Source organism: Podarcis cretensis, assembly GCF_951804945.1.
Source record: "Podarcis cretensis genome assembly, chromosome: 13".
Lineage (NCBI taxonomy): Eukaryota > Metazoa > Chordata > Lepidosauria > Squamata > Lacertidae > Podarcis > Podarcis cretensis.
Window position 1 is genome coordinate 29221035 of NC_137182.1, and position 18265 is coordinate 29239299.

The window sequence follows — 18265 nt, forward strand, 5'->3', positions numbered from 1 at the left end:
CTTAAAATAACTGCAGGCGTTCTGAACCCTTCCCAGCCCAGGTGCACAAAAGCCGCCTTGTGCGGCCGGAGGACCTTGGTGCTGGTGACTCCAGGTCTTTGCACTATGTGCTGATGACAAAGGACAATTGTCGAGTGGGGAGGGTGGGGGCTGCTTTTTTGGGAGCACCTTCCTTTTATAGTAAACAGCAGTTGCCCTTGCAGCTCTGCCCACCCCTCTGGTGCGAGACCTGCCAGCTCAGTATATAAGGAGTGGGAGCCAGGGTCGCCTTTTGTTCCTCGGCCCTCTGCCTCCCCACCGTGCTGCTCATCCCAGCTCGTGCCACAAGTGAACCGAAGCCATGGCCCCCAAAAAGCCGGAACCCAAGAAAGAGGCTGCCAAGCCAGCTGCGGCTCCTGCTCCTGCCCCGGCCCCAGAACCACCAAAAGAACCTGCTTTCGACCCCAAGAGTGTGAAGGTAAGTAACAGGGAGATGCCCAGTAATTCCCTTTCTTATAGGCTTGGGATTCAAGGCCTGTTATCAGATCCCTTGTTGTCGCACAGACTCATCCAATGGCCCCCATGGCGTAATTACTGAATCTCAGCCTTGTTTTCCAGACCTGCTGATTCCAAATGGTAGAAGCCATTTGAAGGTAGCTGTGGCTCCTGCAGTGCAGGAGGTTTGTACTAGATGGTCCTTTGGTTACCTTCAAACTCAACAGCACTACAATTCTAAGATTAATCTAACGGTAGACTGCTTTGAAAGCTGGTCCGCTAGACTCCAATTTGCTTGCTTGCTTTTCTTTTTTCTACCTCCATTCCCAAATTAGTTGCATCTCATTTGCCACAAAATGTTTGTTTATTAACTCAACAACAACAACAACAACAACAACAACAACAATAATATGCCGCCCATCTTACTGGGTTACCCCAGCCACTCTGGGCAGTTTCCAACAGTAAGACTTCAAACATCTTACTTCTGCATTAAATAATATAAGCTTTGCAAGAGCTCAGCTTACCCACTTACTTTGCAAGACAGCTTCTCTTCAAGGGCATTTAAATCTACTTCGCAGAAGATGAATGGCTAGATTGAAAGAAACCTTACTGCAAAATCTTAACTCCTCTGTAACTTAGTTTTAAAGGTCACTAAATATGAGGTGCTTGACAAAAGCCCCAAATTCTTCCGAAACCTTTGCTTTGTTGCTTGCAAGTGCTCAGCTCTGTGTTGGAAGTTACAAGTGGAGTAGAATAGTAAAGGTTTGAATCTACTGTTTAGTCTCCAAATAACTCTATGAAGCCTCTTAATGTTTTTCTCATAGTTGTAGAATAAGATTTGAATGAATGGAAATATTAATATTGCCCTTAATCAGTAAAACAGGTTTCTTGGGCTGGAGAGAGCTGATGGTTTGTTTTTTAGAGTTGAAAAACATTTGAGGGAGCTTTCACATCCTATGACGTAACGCTTATTTCTTTTGTCCCATCACCGCCACTTGTCAAATGAGTTCTGCAGGTTTTTGAAACAGTACAAAATCCTACTTTGCCTATTTACCAGAGGTGTAAGTGGAATGAGTATTCACACCGCAAGTCAGCAATCGCTCTTTCAAACTGTGTTCAACACACACACACACACACCCTTGGTTTTATTTGCAGCAGCTGAAAATCTCCCCGTTTTCGAAAGCTGATAGGATATCTGCAGATTCCCTCTGCAGAATGCCACTGTTCATTCTGAACACATTAGTACGTTCCTGCAAATAAAGCATTTCTGCATAAGAGCAAATTGGCTTTCTGATGTTGGTGTGAAGTGTGGCTCAAGTGTTTTTAAGGCCCTGAATGCACAAAGCCGGGCACCTATCGTGATAACTTTTGCATTTTCCTATATACAGAGTGTGCAACGAGACACCTCACCACAACCCAAACCTTTCAGCAGCTTCCCCCAGTTCCTATATCTGTATCTGCCCCAAAAGCCTTACCTCATCCCATCCAAACTGCTGCTCCTTCTGCTTCACATAACATTGGTTTAAATAGCATGCTGGATGTTGTACAAGCCTTAGGAATCCCTTGCCTAGAGACATAGAAAGACAGGAAGCTGCTAACTTCTACTCAGACTATTGGACCAGTATTATCTAGACTGAGTGGAGAGACTTTCCAGAGTTTCAGACAAGGTTCCTCTCCCTGCCTACCCGGAGATCCTGGGGATTGAACCTGGAACCTTCTGTTTGCAAAACAGATGCTCTACCACTGAGCTATGGGCTCTCCAGTAGGCAAGGGGAGAAGACAGCAATGAGTTGTGAGGGCACAGTAGAGGAGAGTCAACTGGCAGCAAAGGACCAGGTGAGATGAGACCACAATAGATCTCAGGAGTTTTGCTGAATTGACTTGAGGGATGAGGCTTTAAGAGGTGAGAGGGAGAGACCATTATGGGAATAGGCAACAGCATAGAAAGGAAAAGAGGAGGAGGAAAGAGACGCAGAAGCCAGTGACAATATTATGTGGGGCAGGGAGATTAAGAGAGGGAGAGCTTTGTAGTTCATGCAGAATGTCCATTTGTGTCTTCATTCTAAAACACTCATATAAAATCTCGAGGGCACAAGGGTTCACTGGCAGTTGCTGAGCCTGTTTTTATTCCTGAGACTTGGCCCTAAGTATGTGTTGTACATACAATTTTTGGCCTGATTTTGGTACATTTTATATTTTGCTGGCATAATGCTGGCTTTTAGGCTTTTCTGGTGCTCTTTGTCCTATCATTATTTCACAAGGCTTTCATAGCACAGTATTTTATTGTATGCTGATACGCAATTGTAAGTAAACCGCTTTGGGAAGACTTGTCTTGAAATGCAGAGTATCAATGTATTAAATATTTTTTTAAAAAAATTTAAAATAAAAGCAGAGCAACAGGGAGCCACTGTGAAAGGAGGAGGGGAAACAGGCTATGGTTTCAAAGCCCAGTGGCGGAAATATGGGTTTGGGTCAAGGCCAGCAGAGAAGATCAGCAAGAAGAAGCAGGCACAGTAAGAAGTAACTAGAGCACGAGAAAAAATATTCATAGTGCAAATCTACATGTGCCTCCCCAAAATTCAGCCCCACTTAATTCGAATGTGGTTTTCTTCCAGGGAAATGTGCATGGGATTTCAGCCCTAGAGAAGCGGAGGTTGGGAGATATTAAAAAGGAATAAAGGTTTGGCCAATACATGGGCATAGGAGGAGATGCCTTTGAACAGTGGTGCCACAGGGGCTGGACCTAAGTGCTCAAGTCCACAGCCCAGGCACCCACTGAATGACCGCCTAGAGCGTGGCAGACAATGGGGGCGACAGCAAACAGTCACCATGTTACCCTCTTGGCCAGCAAGTGGGACTGACGCTGGTCGCAGCAACATCCTTTCACTCCTATTTGCAAAATCATTTAGATATATACACTGTGATAGATACCCATTTTATTTTATATATATATATATATATATATATATATATATATATATATATATTCCTTTACTGGTTCTTATCCCCAAGTCTATGTGTTTAGGTTCAAGGCATCAAAAGCAAACTCCATTTTATTCATGTAGCCAGGGGGGGTGCTGAGATTTTACTGAGTTTACTGAACACTGAGTTTACTGAAACTGAACATGCTCATAGAATTTCTTCTTGTTGTTCTGGTCAGGATTGGCAAATGTTTTGATTTTTTGTTTTTTCCTCTCTAACATATCGGGAACATTGAAAGAGTTTTAAAGCATGGAAGAGGAAGGAGACACATAGAGAAGATAAATGTTAAATATTTCTTCCTACTTGAAGGAATGCCCAGGGTCTAAAATTGCCTAGATGTACTTAACTCCCTGCAGGAAACACATAATGTGTGAACATGTGCGTGTGCGTACATCACTTAAACTCCAGCAGTGCACACATAAGGAAAACTAAGATAAAATAGACGTATGTGCACTAGTGTTTAAAAATTGTAATGTATATATTTAGTGTGAGAAACATCCAGGTGCAACATTAGCCTATGACTATGCTACACAAATACTTAATTTTCACGAAATGTATCCCAGTCTCTGATTTTGACATTAAACCTTTGAACCAAGAAGAGCAGGGGAGCGTGCAGCCCTGCTGAATCAGGCCAAGGGTCTGATCCAAGGTATACTGCCTCTCCAAATGGAGGTTCCATTTATTAAAGCTGTGGACAGGCATACCCTTCATGAATGCAGATGGGTTCCATGCCCATTCCCCTCTATAAACTGCCTTATGCCACCACCCGCCCAGCAAACAAACAACATCAGTCCTTTGTCTCTTCAGTTATCATGCAGGGAGGGAATTTTTTCCATTCCTCTCCTTTCCTTGGATACTGTCCCTGTTCTTTTCAAGATAGCCTCTCGTAGCTGGAGAGGGTTATTAATAGCATCAAATCAGTATGGAACTGGTTTAGCCACTTGACACTTTGACCTTGGGAGGATGCCTAGAAACCTCTCTCTCTCTCTCTCTCTCTCTCTCTCTCTCTCTCTCTCTCACACACACACACACACACACACACACGGCTAGTGGCCATTGGAACTGGTAGGCTGGAAGGCTGTGACACCAAGAAGAAGTGGAGGCAGAGCCAATAACAGGCAGAGCCCCTTCTCTTCCCTGCTGAGTTCTACAAGGGCAACACAGAGATGGAGGAGGAAGCCAACAAGCTAGTGCGTTCCTCTGGACTGGTTGTAGGGAAGATGGCAGGCAGGGAGTTGAAAGAAACAGAAAGGTGGCCCCACAGAAAGAGTGTGATCCTATGGGCTGGCCCAGTTACTATGTTAGGAAAATGTTAGCATCTAACCCAAACTGCAAGAAGCTTTGCACTCGGGACGAATCCTCAATCAACAGATGGTCTGGAAGCCGCCATTGTGTGCCTGTTCTGGAAGGCATTTCCAGGTATGAGGGGCAACGAGGTTGAAAACAAACTAGCATTTCTGTTCATCCAGAATTGGCTTCCTTCCACTCGTTTTGTGCACATGCACAGAATGGAATACTCCATCAGGAGTGCAGTGAAAGTAGAGTTTGGCAGGGGGAGGAGGGGGCAATCCAGCACACTCACTAACTACCTGAGGGTATGAGAGGTTGTTTAAAAGTGTAACTGATCCACAGCTAAATAGTCTTGCCTATGAACCGAAAGCCTCCAGATATCCCAAAGTCTACAAACCACATTAAACCCAATCATATATAACTGACTCCTGCAGTCATCGCAGGTTGTTGTGTGTGCGTTTGCAAAAGCTGTGGTTAAAGCAAATCATTAACTGCTGGCTTTTTCTTTCTCTTGCAGATTGAATTCAATTCTGAACAGATTGAAGGTAAGCACTGGAGTGTGTGTGTGGGGGGTGTGTGTGTTTAAATCCATAGATAGTTGCTCTATATGTTTGGGGAGGCAGGACAACCCCACCCCCAATAATCTCTACATTCGGTGAAGGTTTAGAATTTGAGCAAACTCGTAAATTCATGAACTTAGCAAAGGTTGGAAGGAATACTGGTTAGCTTCCTTAGGAGGCGGCAGACCTGCTGGCTGGCTACAGCAAGCTGTCACAGAGAGACGGGAGGATGGTGTTTAGGATGCCACGGAATCCAGTGTTGCGCTGCTGTGGAGGACAAGACCCTCTGGAGATGTAAATGCTGTGAACTCTCCTTCCATAAAACTCTGGTCTAAATATGTGTGAATAAACCGAATTTCTTAAAGACACTACAGTCTCCGTTGTGTAGGGTTGCCATATTTCAAAAAGTGAAGGTCCGGATACATCTAAAAAAACCCCAGAAGTTTTAGACCTTATTTATTATTATTATTTTTTTTCAAATTAAAGTTTTACAATCACATATCCAACATACAGAAAACAAGATTCCAGAGAATCTCCTAGACTTCCCTCCTCCCCTTTGTGGGTCCTATTGTTAGTCATTTCCTCCTGCATATTTTATAATAATCCAAATCTTTTACATCTCCATTATATCCAAAATTCACCATTAAACTACAAGTTTTTGAGCTATTTTTAAGGGCATTCGGCAAAATCTAGACTTCTGACATGGGTTGCCATGTGTCTGGATTTCCCTGGACATTTCCACCTGCTAACTGCTAACAACTACAGTGGTACCTCAGGTTAAGAACCTAATCCATTTTGGAGGTCCGTTCTTAACCTGAAACTATTCTTAACCTGAGGTACCACTTTAGCTAATGGGGCCTCCCGCTGCCACTGTGTCGCCGCTGCACAATTTCTGTTCTCATCCTGAAGCAAAGTTCTTAACCCGAGGTACTATTTCTGGGTTAGCGGAGCCTGTAACCTGAAGTGTATGTAACCTGAAGTGGCTGTAACCCAAGGTACCACTGTACAGTATTCCGGCTATGTCCAGGAAATTCCAGACATATGGCAACCCTACTGCTGTGCCTCATTCCAAACGAATATAAATCCTGGTTAATTGCCAAGACTCCTGGAATCTTGCTACCATTTGGCAGAGATTGGGGTGGCTTGTAACAATAAGCAGTACAGTGGTACCTCGAGTTACAAACACCTCAGGTTACAAATTCCGCCAACCTGGAAGAGTTACCTTGAGTTGAGAACTTTGCCCTAGGATGAGAACGGAAATCGTGTGCTGGTGGCGCAGCGACAACAAGAGGCCCCATTAGCGAAAGTTCGTAACTAGAGATAGCACTGTAGTGCCTACATATACTGTAGCTGCATGCCTTCCAAACTTCCCTCTCTCTCTCTGCCTTAAGCTTGGTGCTACTCTGCCAAATGCCACACGGTGGGGGAACAGACAGGTTATTACGCCTGTATGCATTAGGCCCCAGCATGCCTTTGGCTTAGCGAGTATGAATGGTATTTAACTTTTCGTGCTACCACAAGGATTAGGACTAGCACAAAGGGATTTCTCCCCCTCTAGTCCCCCTGAACATGCCTCATGCCATCCCAAAATCTTCTCCAGAGCGTTGGGGTGGGGGAACCCAGAACACATTTAGGGGACACGTGGCTGGTGGTGGGGGGGGGGGGAGAACATTCCGGAACAGAACATTCACCTTGGCACTATGTTGAATACAACCCTTTGTCTCTGTGTGAGACAATCTGTTAAGACAAGGAAACCTTCGTCTTCCAGGTATTTCTGGTGTCTAATTCCTGTAACCCCAGGCTATTGACCATGCTGGCTGGGGCTGCTAAGAGCTCAAGGGCTACAAATTTCCCTCCCTGCTTTACAGGCTTCAGAATCTGATTTCACTTTTATATATATGTGTGTGTGTGTGTGTGTGTGTGTGCTTTTCAGGTTTATACGTTTCACTAATTTTACAATCATTTTAACATTTCAAAACTTGACTTCCTTCCCCCATTCTGTGGTTCCTTAAATTTATTTTTAATATCTTCTGCATATCCAAATTAACTTAATTAGCTAATTTATTCATCAACTTATATATTTACTCTTATAAAACTGCAGGTTATTACAATAATCCTGCCAATGCTCTTACCTGTTTACAATTTATCTGCAAATATTCAATAAACTATTTTCATTCTTTTATAAAAAGTTTGTTATCTTGTTTTCTTAATTCTTCTGGTAATTTCTGCCATTTCTGCATATTCCATGATTTTTAGTATCCATTCTTCCTTTGCTGGGACGATGACTTCTTTCCATTTTTGGGCGAGTAATATTCTTGCCACTGTAGTAGCATACATGAATAAGTTTCTATACAATTTAAGTAGTTCTGTCCCTATAATTCCCAAAAGAAAAAGCTTCTGGATAGTTTTTTTTATTATTACAAACGTTATTTTAAACATCCTTTTAAATTCATTATATATCATTTCCCAGTAAGCTTTAACCTTACTACAAGACCACCACATATGATAAAAAGGACCTTCTTTCTCTTTACATTTCCGACACTTATTTGATTTTGATTTATACATTTTTGGTGTTAGATACCATCGATTATATATGTATCGAGAATCTGATTTCACTCTTGCCCCCATCCTTATAGCTTGATCAACAGTGGTGGCCATAGAGCATGTTTGAGAAAGCAGTGAAGCTGTAGAGAAGACCTTGAGAATTTACACAGCAGTGGCCTGGGGCTGATGGGAGTCCAACAGTGTCCATAGGTTTCCCATCCCTCTGTTAAGATCCATAGGAACTGTCATGTTGAGAGTTCCCTTTTTTTCGAGAAGTCAGAAAGACGTAGCAGCAGGACCCATGCAACCCTAAAGTTCAGCACAGCATAAAGCCCTAGGTTCAGGAAGGGTCATTGTGATGTCACAGGAGACCTCCTCATATGTGGCAGCCATTGCACTGCTGCACCTGGCATTAAAATGCAGAATAACAAGCTAACTCCGCCGGTGAATAGGCCCAAAGATTTCCATAGGTTTCAAAATGATGCCTCTTGGGCCTCCATGTCTCCAGCGTTGCACACTGGTGCTGAGCCCTTGACCTCCTTCAACACTGGAGACACCTCCATGAAAGAGGTGTTGCTGGAGATCAAGAAAACAATGGAGCAAACCATAGAGGCAGTGAAGGCCTTTGATAGTAAGATCTTAGCTTTGAATTCACGTATGGACACCCTGGAAGGGCTGATTCAAAGCCTGGTCCGGTCAGCCACGGCAACGAGCTTCACAATTAAGAACGAGCAAGCAAAGGTACAGGACTGTCACCGGGACATTGGGTGCCTGGTTGGCGAGAACAGACGCCTCAGCAACCGGGTACAGAAGATTGAGGACCAAGTGCAGCCCCATATCCTCAGGATCTGTGGCTTGCCAGAGGAAGAAGAGGGCCAGGACCTGGTAGCCTTCCTGGAGGAGTGGTTGCCGGGTATCCTGAAGTTAGACACCAGAGATGACCCCATTGTGGTGGAAAGAGCCTACAGGGTTTCCGCCAAATGGCAGAAGGCGGCAAAAGCAGATCTGTGCAGGGCTATTGTCACTCGGCTAGCGGAATTAAGGGATAAAGAGAGGATCTTGCAGCAAGTTGAGAAGCTGAAACCCATCACGTATAAAAACAAACCAATCTTTATTTTTCCAGATACACCCCTCTTGAAAGGTAAATAGAAAGTCACTGGGTTGTAACCTTGGGCCAAAGCCTAATGCTAATTTAGGCAAAACAATACCTTTTAAATAAGTTTGCTCAAACTTGCAGCTCTTATTTAAGGCATTTACATTGGCATTTCTTAGCAGTGTACAGAAAAACGTTGAAAACACAACTCCTGTGGCAAATTAGTTTCTGCAGGAAATAACTCTACAGCCCTTACTACTCTACTGCCTGTTGATGAAGATACAGATTACTGCAAGCTTCTCCTTCTGGGGCAAATAGCAGCCAGGGAGCGAGCAATTCTCAGCAGTGAACCTGGCAGGGGGATCCAGGCTGGGGGTGCACAGCTGCTGTCTGTTTAAAATAGTGGAGACGTTCAGCAATTTTATTTTATTTTAAGCATTACTAGCGGGTGATTTGGCTGCTAACTGCTGTTGAAAACCAGGGATGCTATGGCCTGTCCAGGGCTGTGCCAGGGAAGGTAGTTGGTGATTCTGAATATTTGTAAAGATGATTTAAAATGGTTTGAGAAAAAGCTCCACTTTCTGAGGGGTGCACCCAATATTTATATTGCCCAGTGAGCTCAGAGTTGAGAGAGAACTGTATAGGCTCCCCTTGCATGATCAAGGGTTCTAGACCACACGAGAAGCTTATATAGGTTGAGCAGACTCCCCTCTTCAGACCTTCTATCAACGATTTGTGTGGACTGTGGCGCAGAAGGGCAACAGCAATATGAGAGGGGGACAAGGCTCATGAGTGCAACTCTGGGCTTTCCCTCATGCGATGGAGGCAAAACTCTTGAATAGGACTGCTGTGGTACAGTATATTCTTCCTTTTGCGGAGCTGGAAAAATAGACCAGAATGGCTCTAAACAAAAAACAAAAAAAAAACCTTCCCCAATCACCGTTAAGAGTATGTAAAAAAATAATTCTCAGACTCTTCATGTTTAAAAGTAATTCTTCTTCTGCTCCTCAGACCTAGGGTGGGATCTCTAGGGCATCATGGGTATATTTTCCTGACATTGTGCAAAGAACTACCGGTAACTTGGTCCCTTCTTTTGCGCAGAGTTCAAAGAGGCCTTCATGCTGTTTGACAGGACTCCAACGGGCGAGATGAAGATTACATACAGCCAGTGTGGTGATGTCATGCGAGCCCTGGGACAGAACCCAACCAACGCAGAGGTCTTAAAGGTGCTGGGGAAACCAACACCCGAAGGCAAGTTTACAAAATAAGATGGATCTGGCCCTTTTCAGCTTCCAAATTTTTCTTAAAATTACAGCTTAACATTACACATATGGGGTTCAGTTGTTGTTTTAATATTCTGTTGGGAGCTGCCCAGATAGGCAGCTAATAATGATGATGATGATGATGATGATAACAACAATAATAATAATAATAATTAATAATAATAATAATTAATTAATAATTAATATAAGCAATGCTCAAGCGCTGTTTCTCTTGGCCTGGGTTAAACTTGAAATTTGCGCTTCTCCCAAATCAGATCCTGGTTAGCATTCCTGATTTGTAAGGAGCATGTCCTTGAACCCACAGTTCAGATATTTCAAGGAACTGTAGTTTAAGCAACTAGTGAGGCAGCCAAGTTTATGAAAGGAAGATGGAGGGAAGGAAGGAGGGAGCAGGAGAAGGGTGCACTCAAGCTCATCCCTCAGTTGTGTGCTGTGGTTTGTTGCAAATGGCCTATTATGAAGGCCGCACCCACCATCTTTCATCTCTGTGTTCTTCCTCATCAGAATTGGGTGCGAAGATGCTGGATTTTGAAACCTTCCTCCCAATGCTGCAGCACATTGCCCGATCCAAGGACCAGGGGACTTATGAGGACTTTGTGGAAGGGCTGCGCGTCTTCGACAAGGAAGGGAATGGCACCGTCATGGGGGCTGAACTGCGCCATGTCCTTGCTACTTTAGGTAGAGGAAGTCATAAAATTTGTGGCATGATGGTGGAAGGAGAGCATTGTGCAACAAGTATTCTGCTTTAGCAGGCCTCAGCCTTCCCAGATAATTAACATGTGGTCCATCTATCTTAGGGAATAACTTCTCCCAAATCACACATACATTTACTTTAGGGAGAGTAAGAGGGCAAACACACCAGTCAGTGAAGCACACTGGTACCCACCAGCCCCCCACCCAAATCCTGGGAACTGTAGTTTACCCCTCAGAGTTGCAGACATGGCCATTGGCCACAATTGCTGGGGCTAATGAGAGTTTTAGTTCAGCAACATCCTGAGGGCCCAAGATTCCTCACCCCTGGCTTATGCTCTCAGCATCCTGTATACCATCTCTGCCTACCTTTAAAGCATGGGAGAGGAACTAGATCAATGTTTTCCAAACTTGTCTTCAGCTGTTTTGGGCCTACAACTCCCATCATTCTTAGCTAGCAGGATCAGTGGTCAGTGATGATGGGAACTGTAGATCCAAGCCATGCCTGGCCATTATTGGGTCATGGTGGCAGGGGCTGATGGGAACTGGAGTCTGATCACATCCAGAAGGTCACAAGTTCCCCACTCCTGCTTCAAGGTGAAAAGGAAGGGGTGGGGGAACATTTCTCACAAACATTCCTCCCATCACTGATACTGGGTGAATGCAATTCACATGTGGACACGAGTTCTGCAGTGCCAGCTGTGCAAAACGCACATTCTATTGAGCTCAATAGACAGCAGCAGAAGAGAAGAGTTTGGACTTGATATCCCGCCTTTCACTCCCCTTAAGGAGTCTCAAAGCGGCTAACAATCTCCTTTCGCTTCCTCCCCTACAATAAACACTCTGTGAGGTGAGTGAGGCTGAGAGACTTCAGAGAAGTATGACTAGTCCAAGGTCACCCAGCAGCTGCATGTGGAGGAGCGGGGAAGCGAACCCGGTTCACCAGATTATGAGTCCACCGCTCTTCACCACTACACCACACTGGCTCTCACTGCCAATGGGTAATGTGGGATTGCTGCATTAACCCCTATACACAGCTGGCTGGTGTACTAGGCACTGTACCCATGGGAGCACGGCAGGAACATGAGGTGCTGGTTTATACTGAGTCAGACTTACTGGCCCATCTAGCTCATTACTGTTTACACAGAGCCATAGCTACAGGGGGGCTATCCGGGGGTTTTGCCCTGGGGGAAGCCTCCAGAGGGGGACAACTGAGGCTCCAAGCCTGTGTGCGGGTGTACAGAAATGTGTGTGGGTGTGCCAAACCAGGTCTTTGACCCTGCTGAAATAAAGCCTAGTACCACCCCTGGTTTAAAGACCTTCTTGATGTTGCTGAACTACAGCCCCCATCACCCAGGGCCATTGGCCGTGCTTGCTGGGGCTGATGGGAGTTGGTAGTTCAGCAACTGTCTGGAGGGCCAAAGGTCCCCCACCCCTGGTTTACACTGATTCTATCCCAGCTCTAGCTGCAGATGTCAGGATTGTACCTGGGATCTTCTGCACACAGAGAATATGCTTTGCCACGGTGCTATAGCTGTTTCCCCTAATATTCAGAAGCCTCTGCTCCTAAAAAATCCCTGGATCATGATGCAAATATGCAGAATTCTTGATGCAGCTTAGCCTATTCAAAGAACAATTTTTGTGTGTGGAGGGGGGGAAACAAAGCTTGATGTTTGATTTCTGTTCCTAGGGGAGAAGATGACGGAGGCTGAAGTAGAACAGCTAATGGCAGGGCAAGAAGATGCCAATGGCTGCATCAACTACGAAGGTAGGACAAACCCACATTTTCTTTTGAAAAACAAAACAAAACTTCCACTTATTGGAAAACTCTGGATCTGCCCACACTTTTCTTTCGCTCCTGGGACTCTTGCTCCTGCTGTATGATGTGCACTTGACCAGTAGTCGCTGAGCAATACATTACTACAGTGGTACCTCGGGTTAAGTACTTAATTCATTCTGGAGGTCCATACTTAACCTGAAACTGTTCTTAACCTGAAACACCACTTTAGCTAATGGGGCCTCCTGTTGCTGCCGCGCCGCCAGAGCACAATTTCTGTTCTCATCCTGAAGCAAAGTTCTTAACCTGAAGCACTATTTCTGGGTTAGCGGAGTCTGTAACCTGAAGTGTATGTAACCTGAAGCATATGTAACCCGAGGTACCACTGTACTCATGCTTTGCATCGGATGCTTAACTTGATTGACTTGCACAGATAATCTGAAATAGAGATGGAAACTGGACTGACTGCAAAATTCAGTTTGGCGACTGACAGTTTGGCACTTCAGCAAACAGCCTGATTCAGTTCAGACAGATTTGGAAACTGTTCATTTTGGGTTTAGATCTGAATACTAGTTCAGGAAAATCCAAGGTTTGGTATTATGGGGGTTTTTTATTTATTTTTAAGCCATAAATATTTTATTTCCCCCAGAATTGGATTGTATTTTTAGGCAGTGAAGCCTCTCCAGAGTGCATAAAACCTGCCGATTCCAAACAAATAGTCTTGTGGGGTTTGTGCTGAACACCTTTAAATTTGTTGTGGTGGTGGTGGTTCTATGCGGCGGTGGTGAGGCAATAGTGGCAGCAAGGAGCTGAGAGTCTGCTATCACTGAAGACAGGAGGACTCACTTCTGAGTGAACATGCATCAGGTTCTGATTTTATGAAAATTAACAACTCTTTTTTTGTGTTCACAGCTTTTGTCAAGCACATCATGTCTGGTTGAAGATGGAATCCTTAAAGTGAGTCCCTTTTCACCTTTCCTTGTTTGAAACTTTAGGTACTGTTGGTGGCTCCCCTATAAATCTTAGTTAGAACATGGCCCAGGGCACAACAATTCATAAATTAAGCTCACATGTGAAGTTTTATTACTTTTGTTAAGCTATTTGGAAAGATTACTAGCTGAGGGAGGCACTGAGTTAATGCAAAACATTTTATTGTGGATGCTGCATGATATCTAAATGAAGCCACTAGGAACTTTGGAGTACAGTGTCATCAATATGTTGAGAACATCCAGCTCTGTATTTCTTTAATTAAGCAACTGGGAGCTGCTATCTCAGTTCTAAATAAATGGCTGGAGGTCTGAGAAGAGTGGGTGAAATTAAACAAGCTGAAACTGGAATCCAAACAAAATTAAGATAACCGTAAAATAAAGATACTGTGATAAATGCGGTGGAAATTTCCTCCTCTCATCCAGTTGCTCACTCTGCACCTGAATAGACAGGTGCCGGTGACAGCCACAAGTGCCTTTTATTAATCCCAGCTGGCATTTTTCTTGCCTCCGTTTCTGGAGAAGACATCTCTTGCCATGCTGATCCATGCTTTTGTAATGTCTAGAATCTGTTCCTGTAGGGATAGCAAATGTGGTTTCCATATTGGCTCCCCCTGACTGCATTAAAATTATTGTCTGCTTTCCTTCCAGGTTCTTGGGAGGAGGGGGAAAAATCCATCCAGCAAGAATTTATTACCTCATATCCCGCACACACCTCTACATTGCCCAGGAGCTGCATTTGCCACAAGGCATGTAAGAGGGACTCTCCATTTCCACACTGTAACAGCCTCTGTATATAAAGAATGCATGCTCCTGCATCAGTTTTAAACCTTTATTTATTATTTCGGTTGTGTCCATTCTTCTTTCCTTCTGCTACATTTGGTCCATTGAAATTAAAACGTCTGCGTGCACAGATACCATTTCCGTTTAACTTCTGCCTAAATTTTATTTCAAACTACAGTGAGATCAATACATATTTTTTCCCCTCAAAGCCACTCCATCACTTGAAAGATGACCCCTTCTTTCTGAATGTCACTGCCACAAAGAACAAAAGAGTGATCCTATACATGGTCCCGTGATGTCTCCTTATTTGTGGAAACTTTTAACTACAGTAGTGTTCGCCCTGTCCTGGTATAACAGGAACAGAAGTGATTAAGGCTGCAATCTTCTACCTATTTACACAGGAGGAAACCTCTGTGGGTGCTTCCAGATGACCTGTTCATTGAACATTCATCCTGATCTTTTTGTAGGGACATTTGACAAAACTGGCTTTTCAGTGAGCATTAATTCTGATTTGCTTGCAGGAAAGCTTAGATAGCATTATACTTAAACAAATGCAATCTCACACTTCCCAGTCATAGCTGTTAACGTTTCCCTTTTTTAAAGGGAAATTCCCTTATTCCGAATAGGATACCTCACAAGGAAAGGGAAAAGTTGACGGCTATGTTCCCAGTGGGTTTTCTACGTCTGCTTCTGTCCTGTCTTTTGGGGAACCTCCCAACCAACTATAACTGCACAACCTGAATTTGACAGTACAGTATGTGATTGAGCCCCACCTTAAAATAATGACACTTGAAGGGGGGGGGGTGGACCAGGTTTAACTGTCAGCACAGGAAGAAAGGAATGCAAGAGCAGGGATAGGTGGCAGAAGCACATTTCTGAGATCATGCAGAGCGACAGCGATCTTTGGGTTTGCTGCCTTTTTTTCGCCTGGCATTTTTACTGCACTGTGCACATGATGAGAGATGCATCCCAAAGGACACAGCGCTATTGCTGCAGAGGCACAATGTAGCAGAGAAAATTAATACTACTTAGAATTTACCTAGTAAATCAGTAACATCAGCGGGGCATCCATTCTCCATTATTACTACTTTAATATTAGTATATTAATATTACATTACAAATATTACATTAATATTACTACTGACAGGAGATATCAGTGTTGGTATAATATGAGTGGATTACATTTCTGTACATGAAACAGTGTATTTTTCTGGTGGCAGAATAACACTCACCTGCTACAGATTTTGGGGCCTCGGCTGCATCTAGTCATATATTTACTCCAATTAAAATTAATTGTGTATAGGGAACCTTTGGTTATTTTTTTAAAGCACTACGTCTGTGAATTTATTACTTATTTTTACAGCATACATCTGGACAGTTTTTTTGAAATTTCAATATTTTCCGCCCCACACACAATCAGCACACACAATCAATTTAAGTATCATGGTGTTTTAAGAAGAGAATCTGAAGCCTTTTGTTTTTGTAAGGATAAAATACAATGTCTGTTCTTGTTAAATTGGTGCAGACATGCCAATCATCAGTCGTCATGACTCCATTATGATAAGGTCTTCCATGGGCATTAGGTCACTTTAGTGGTGCCACTACCTTGACTATATAAATTGGACCACTTGACCAGTGCTGGTTCTAGGTTTTGGGGGGAGCCTTGGGTACGGTGCCCTCAATAGGCTCTGAGGGTCCCACTCCAAGACACTGCTGACCACTCACTTGTGCTGCTCCTCTATGTCCAATCTATACAACCACCCAGAGGGAGAGATGCTTTGCCTCCTCATTCTTGTCATTGCTGACATGCTCAGAGGTGAACACAGGCAGCAAGAGCAAAGAGGCTGAGGGCTGGGGATCTCCAGAGAGTGGTGTTGGGCCCCTCCTTGGGTACCCAACAATGCCTAGGCCCTGCACCTGAATGGCTTTGCGGCTACCCCAAAATTGCACCTCTTGCCTGGCCTGCTAAGGACACAGCTTCTCCCAGAAGATAGGTGGTCTTAGAAACACACAGTGTGTTTTATAAAAAGCTTTGGTTGACACCAGCTGTTCTCCCTTTCGTCATAACCACCCACCACTGCTGGAGAAGGTCTATATAAATAGAAATTTAATCTAGGTGAATCCTCCCAGGACAATGGCCAGTGCCTGGCTGCTTCCTTTTAAAGTTTTCTTCCCCGGCTCCCAGGGTGGGGTATGGCTCAGGGGGGTTGAAGTGAGGTAAAAATAGCATCCTTGCCCAAGGAGAGCTGATGGTGGCAGTCCTGCTGCCTAAGATTAAGAAAGCACGCCATACCAAAGATGGTTTGGATGGTGGCATCATCCATGCAGTCCAGGGAACGGGAAGAGATGAAGAAAGGGGGCGGAGGAGGCTAGCAAGGCCAAGTTTGGTTCCTAGAAGTGTCTGATCCATGTCTGATCCACAATTCAAGTTTAGATAGAAACAGGGAGAGTATGCTGACTGTACAAATCTCCTTGTTCAGCACTCTTTGCCAACGCAGATTAAGGGCCCTTCTGGATATCCCTTTTATGATGCTGTCAGGGCAGCCATATGTGACTGCACTTTCAACACTATTTGCACTGTAAAAGTGATGGGGCAGTCAGTCATGCTGCTTCGTTTCCTGCAATTTATAGTGGTACCTTGGGTTAAGTACTTAATTCGTTCCAGAGGTCCGTACTTAACCTGAAACTGTTCTTAACCTGAAGCACCACTTTAGCTAATGGGTCCTCCCACTGCTGCTGCGCCGCCGGAGCATGATTTCTGTTCTCATCCTGAAGAAAAGTTCTTAACCCGAGGTACTATTTCTGGGTTAGCGGAGTCTGTAACCTGAAGCGTATGTAACCCGAGGTACCACAGTATTTGTGTGTGTGTGTGTGTGTGTGTGTGTGTGAAATCCCGTAACTTTTCATTGGGGAAGCAACACATAGCAACTAATATACCCAGCACTATTGCACTATTATTATGTAAAGAACACGTTTCAGAATACACCCACAATAAGACCGTTCTGGAGGGGAACTATTTATTAATATGTACTTTTCCTGATGTTACGTACCGATCAAGGCAGCTGTTTTTTAAAAAAGCACACACACCTCCCAACCTTCTATCTATTACTAGATACAAGGGATATAGGGCAACTGAAACAGACAGGGATCAAGCCCACTAGCCCAGACAGAAGAATTGCTGCCCATCTCTTTGCTCCAAGAATAAGCTGCAATTTTGTCCTGATTTCACACTGTATTTTGAAACACCATGCACCTACATATGTAGCGTACTCTGGCTTGATCTGTTTGCAGTTCAGTCCTTTATAAAGTTATTCCTGCAAAAATAAATTTTATTTTAAAAAATTTAAAGAAGATTCAGAGGCTTCAGCAGAAATTCTCCATACTTTCATCAGTGTTGGGATTTTTTGTTTTTGTTTACTTTTAAGGAAATCTGGGGAAATATTTCTTTAAGAGGTCAGAGGAAAAATTTCCCTTAAAAACAAAATCAGTGAGTACACAAATCTCAGAGAGCAGCCAGCTTCTCGTCTATTCCAGGTATGAACTTCCCCCACAGTATATTCTTCCCAAATTCTGAGCTGATAATACTTGAGAATAAGTTTCATGATGAAGGTCACCCCTCTCGCTTCAAATCAAGGACTGTTTCGGGCCGCTTCGGCTCTTTCCGTCAACAGCCGAGAGGAAGCAGGGTGAAGTTTTGGATGATTTCCGCCGAGCCGGCCAATTCGACGCCGCGCGTGCTTTCGCTTTCTTTCGGCTCTTTCCGTCAAGAGCCGTGGAAAAGGAAGTTTGCTCTTCGGGCACGT

At 44.1% G+C, this 18265-nt stretch overlaps 1 protein-coding gene across 2 annotated transcripts; it reads left to right on the forward strand.

Annotated features, from left to right (window-relative positions):
• The first annotated feature begins 259 nt into the window (after window positions 1–259).
• On the forward strand, window positions 260–14610 carry MYL4 (myosin light chain 4). Of its 2 annotated transcripts, XM_079948893.1 has the most exons (7): window positions 260–457; window positions 5264–5291; window positions 10045–10194; window positions 10731–10904; window positions 12607–12684; window positions 13606–13650; window positions 14331–14610. In XM_079948893.1, exons 1-6 carry the CDS (start codon window positions 341–343, stop codon window positions 13632–13634), a joined length of 576 nt encoding a protein of 191 aa, XP_079805019.1. In that variant the 5' UTR covers window positions 260–340; the 3' UTR covers window positions 13635–13650; window positions 14331–14610. The 2 variants fall into 2 exon arrangements, with proteins under 2 accessions (XP_079805019.1, XP_079805018.1); XM_079948892.1 differs by lacking the exons at window positions 260–457; window positions 5264–5291; window positions 10731–10904; ... (1 more) ...; window positions 13606–13650; window positions 14331–14610 and adding an exon at window positions 8255–8991 and having other exon boundaries at window positions 10045–10226.
• The last annotated feature ends 3655 nt before the right edge of the window (window positions 14611–18265 follow it).

What these genes read in the sequence shown, in the direction of transcription:
- MYL4 (XM_079948892.1), top strand. Translation starts at nt 8,268, where the DNA reads ATGCAGAATAACAAGCTAACTCCGCCGGTGAATAGGCCCAAAGATTTC. An exon ending in AGATACACCCCTCTTGAAAG is followed by an intron (nt 8,992 to 10,044) that starts GTAAATAGAAAG and finishes TCTTTTGCGCAG; the next exon opens with AGTTCAAAGAGGCCTTCATG.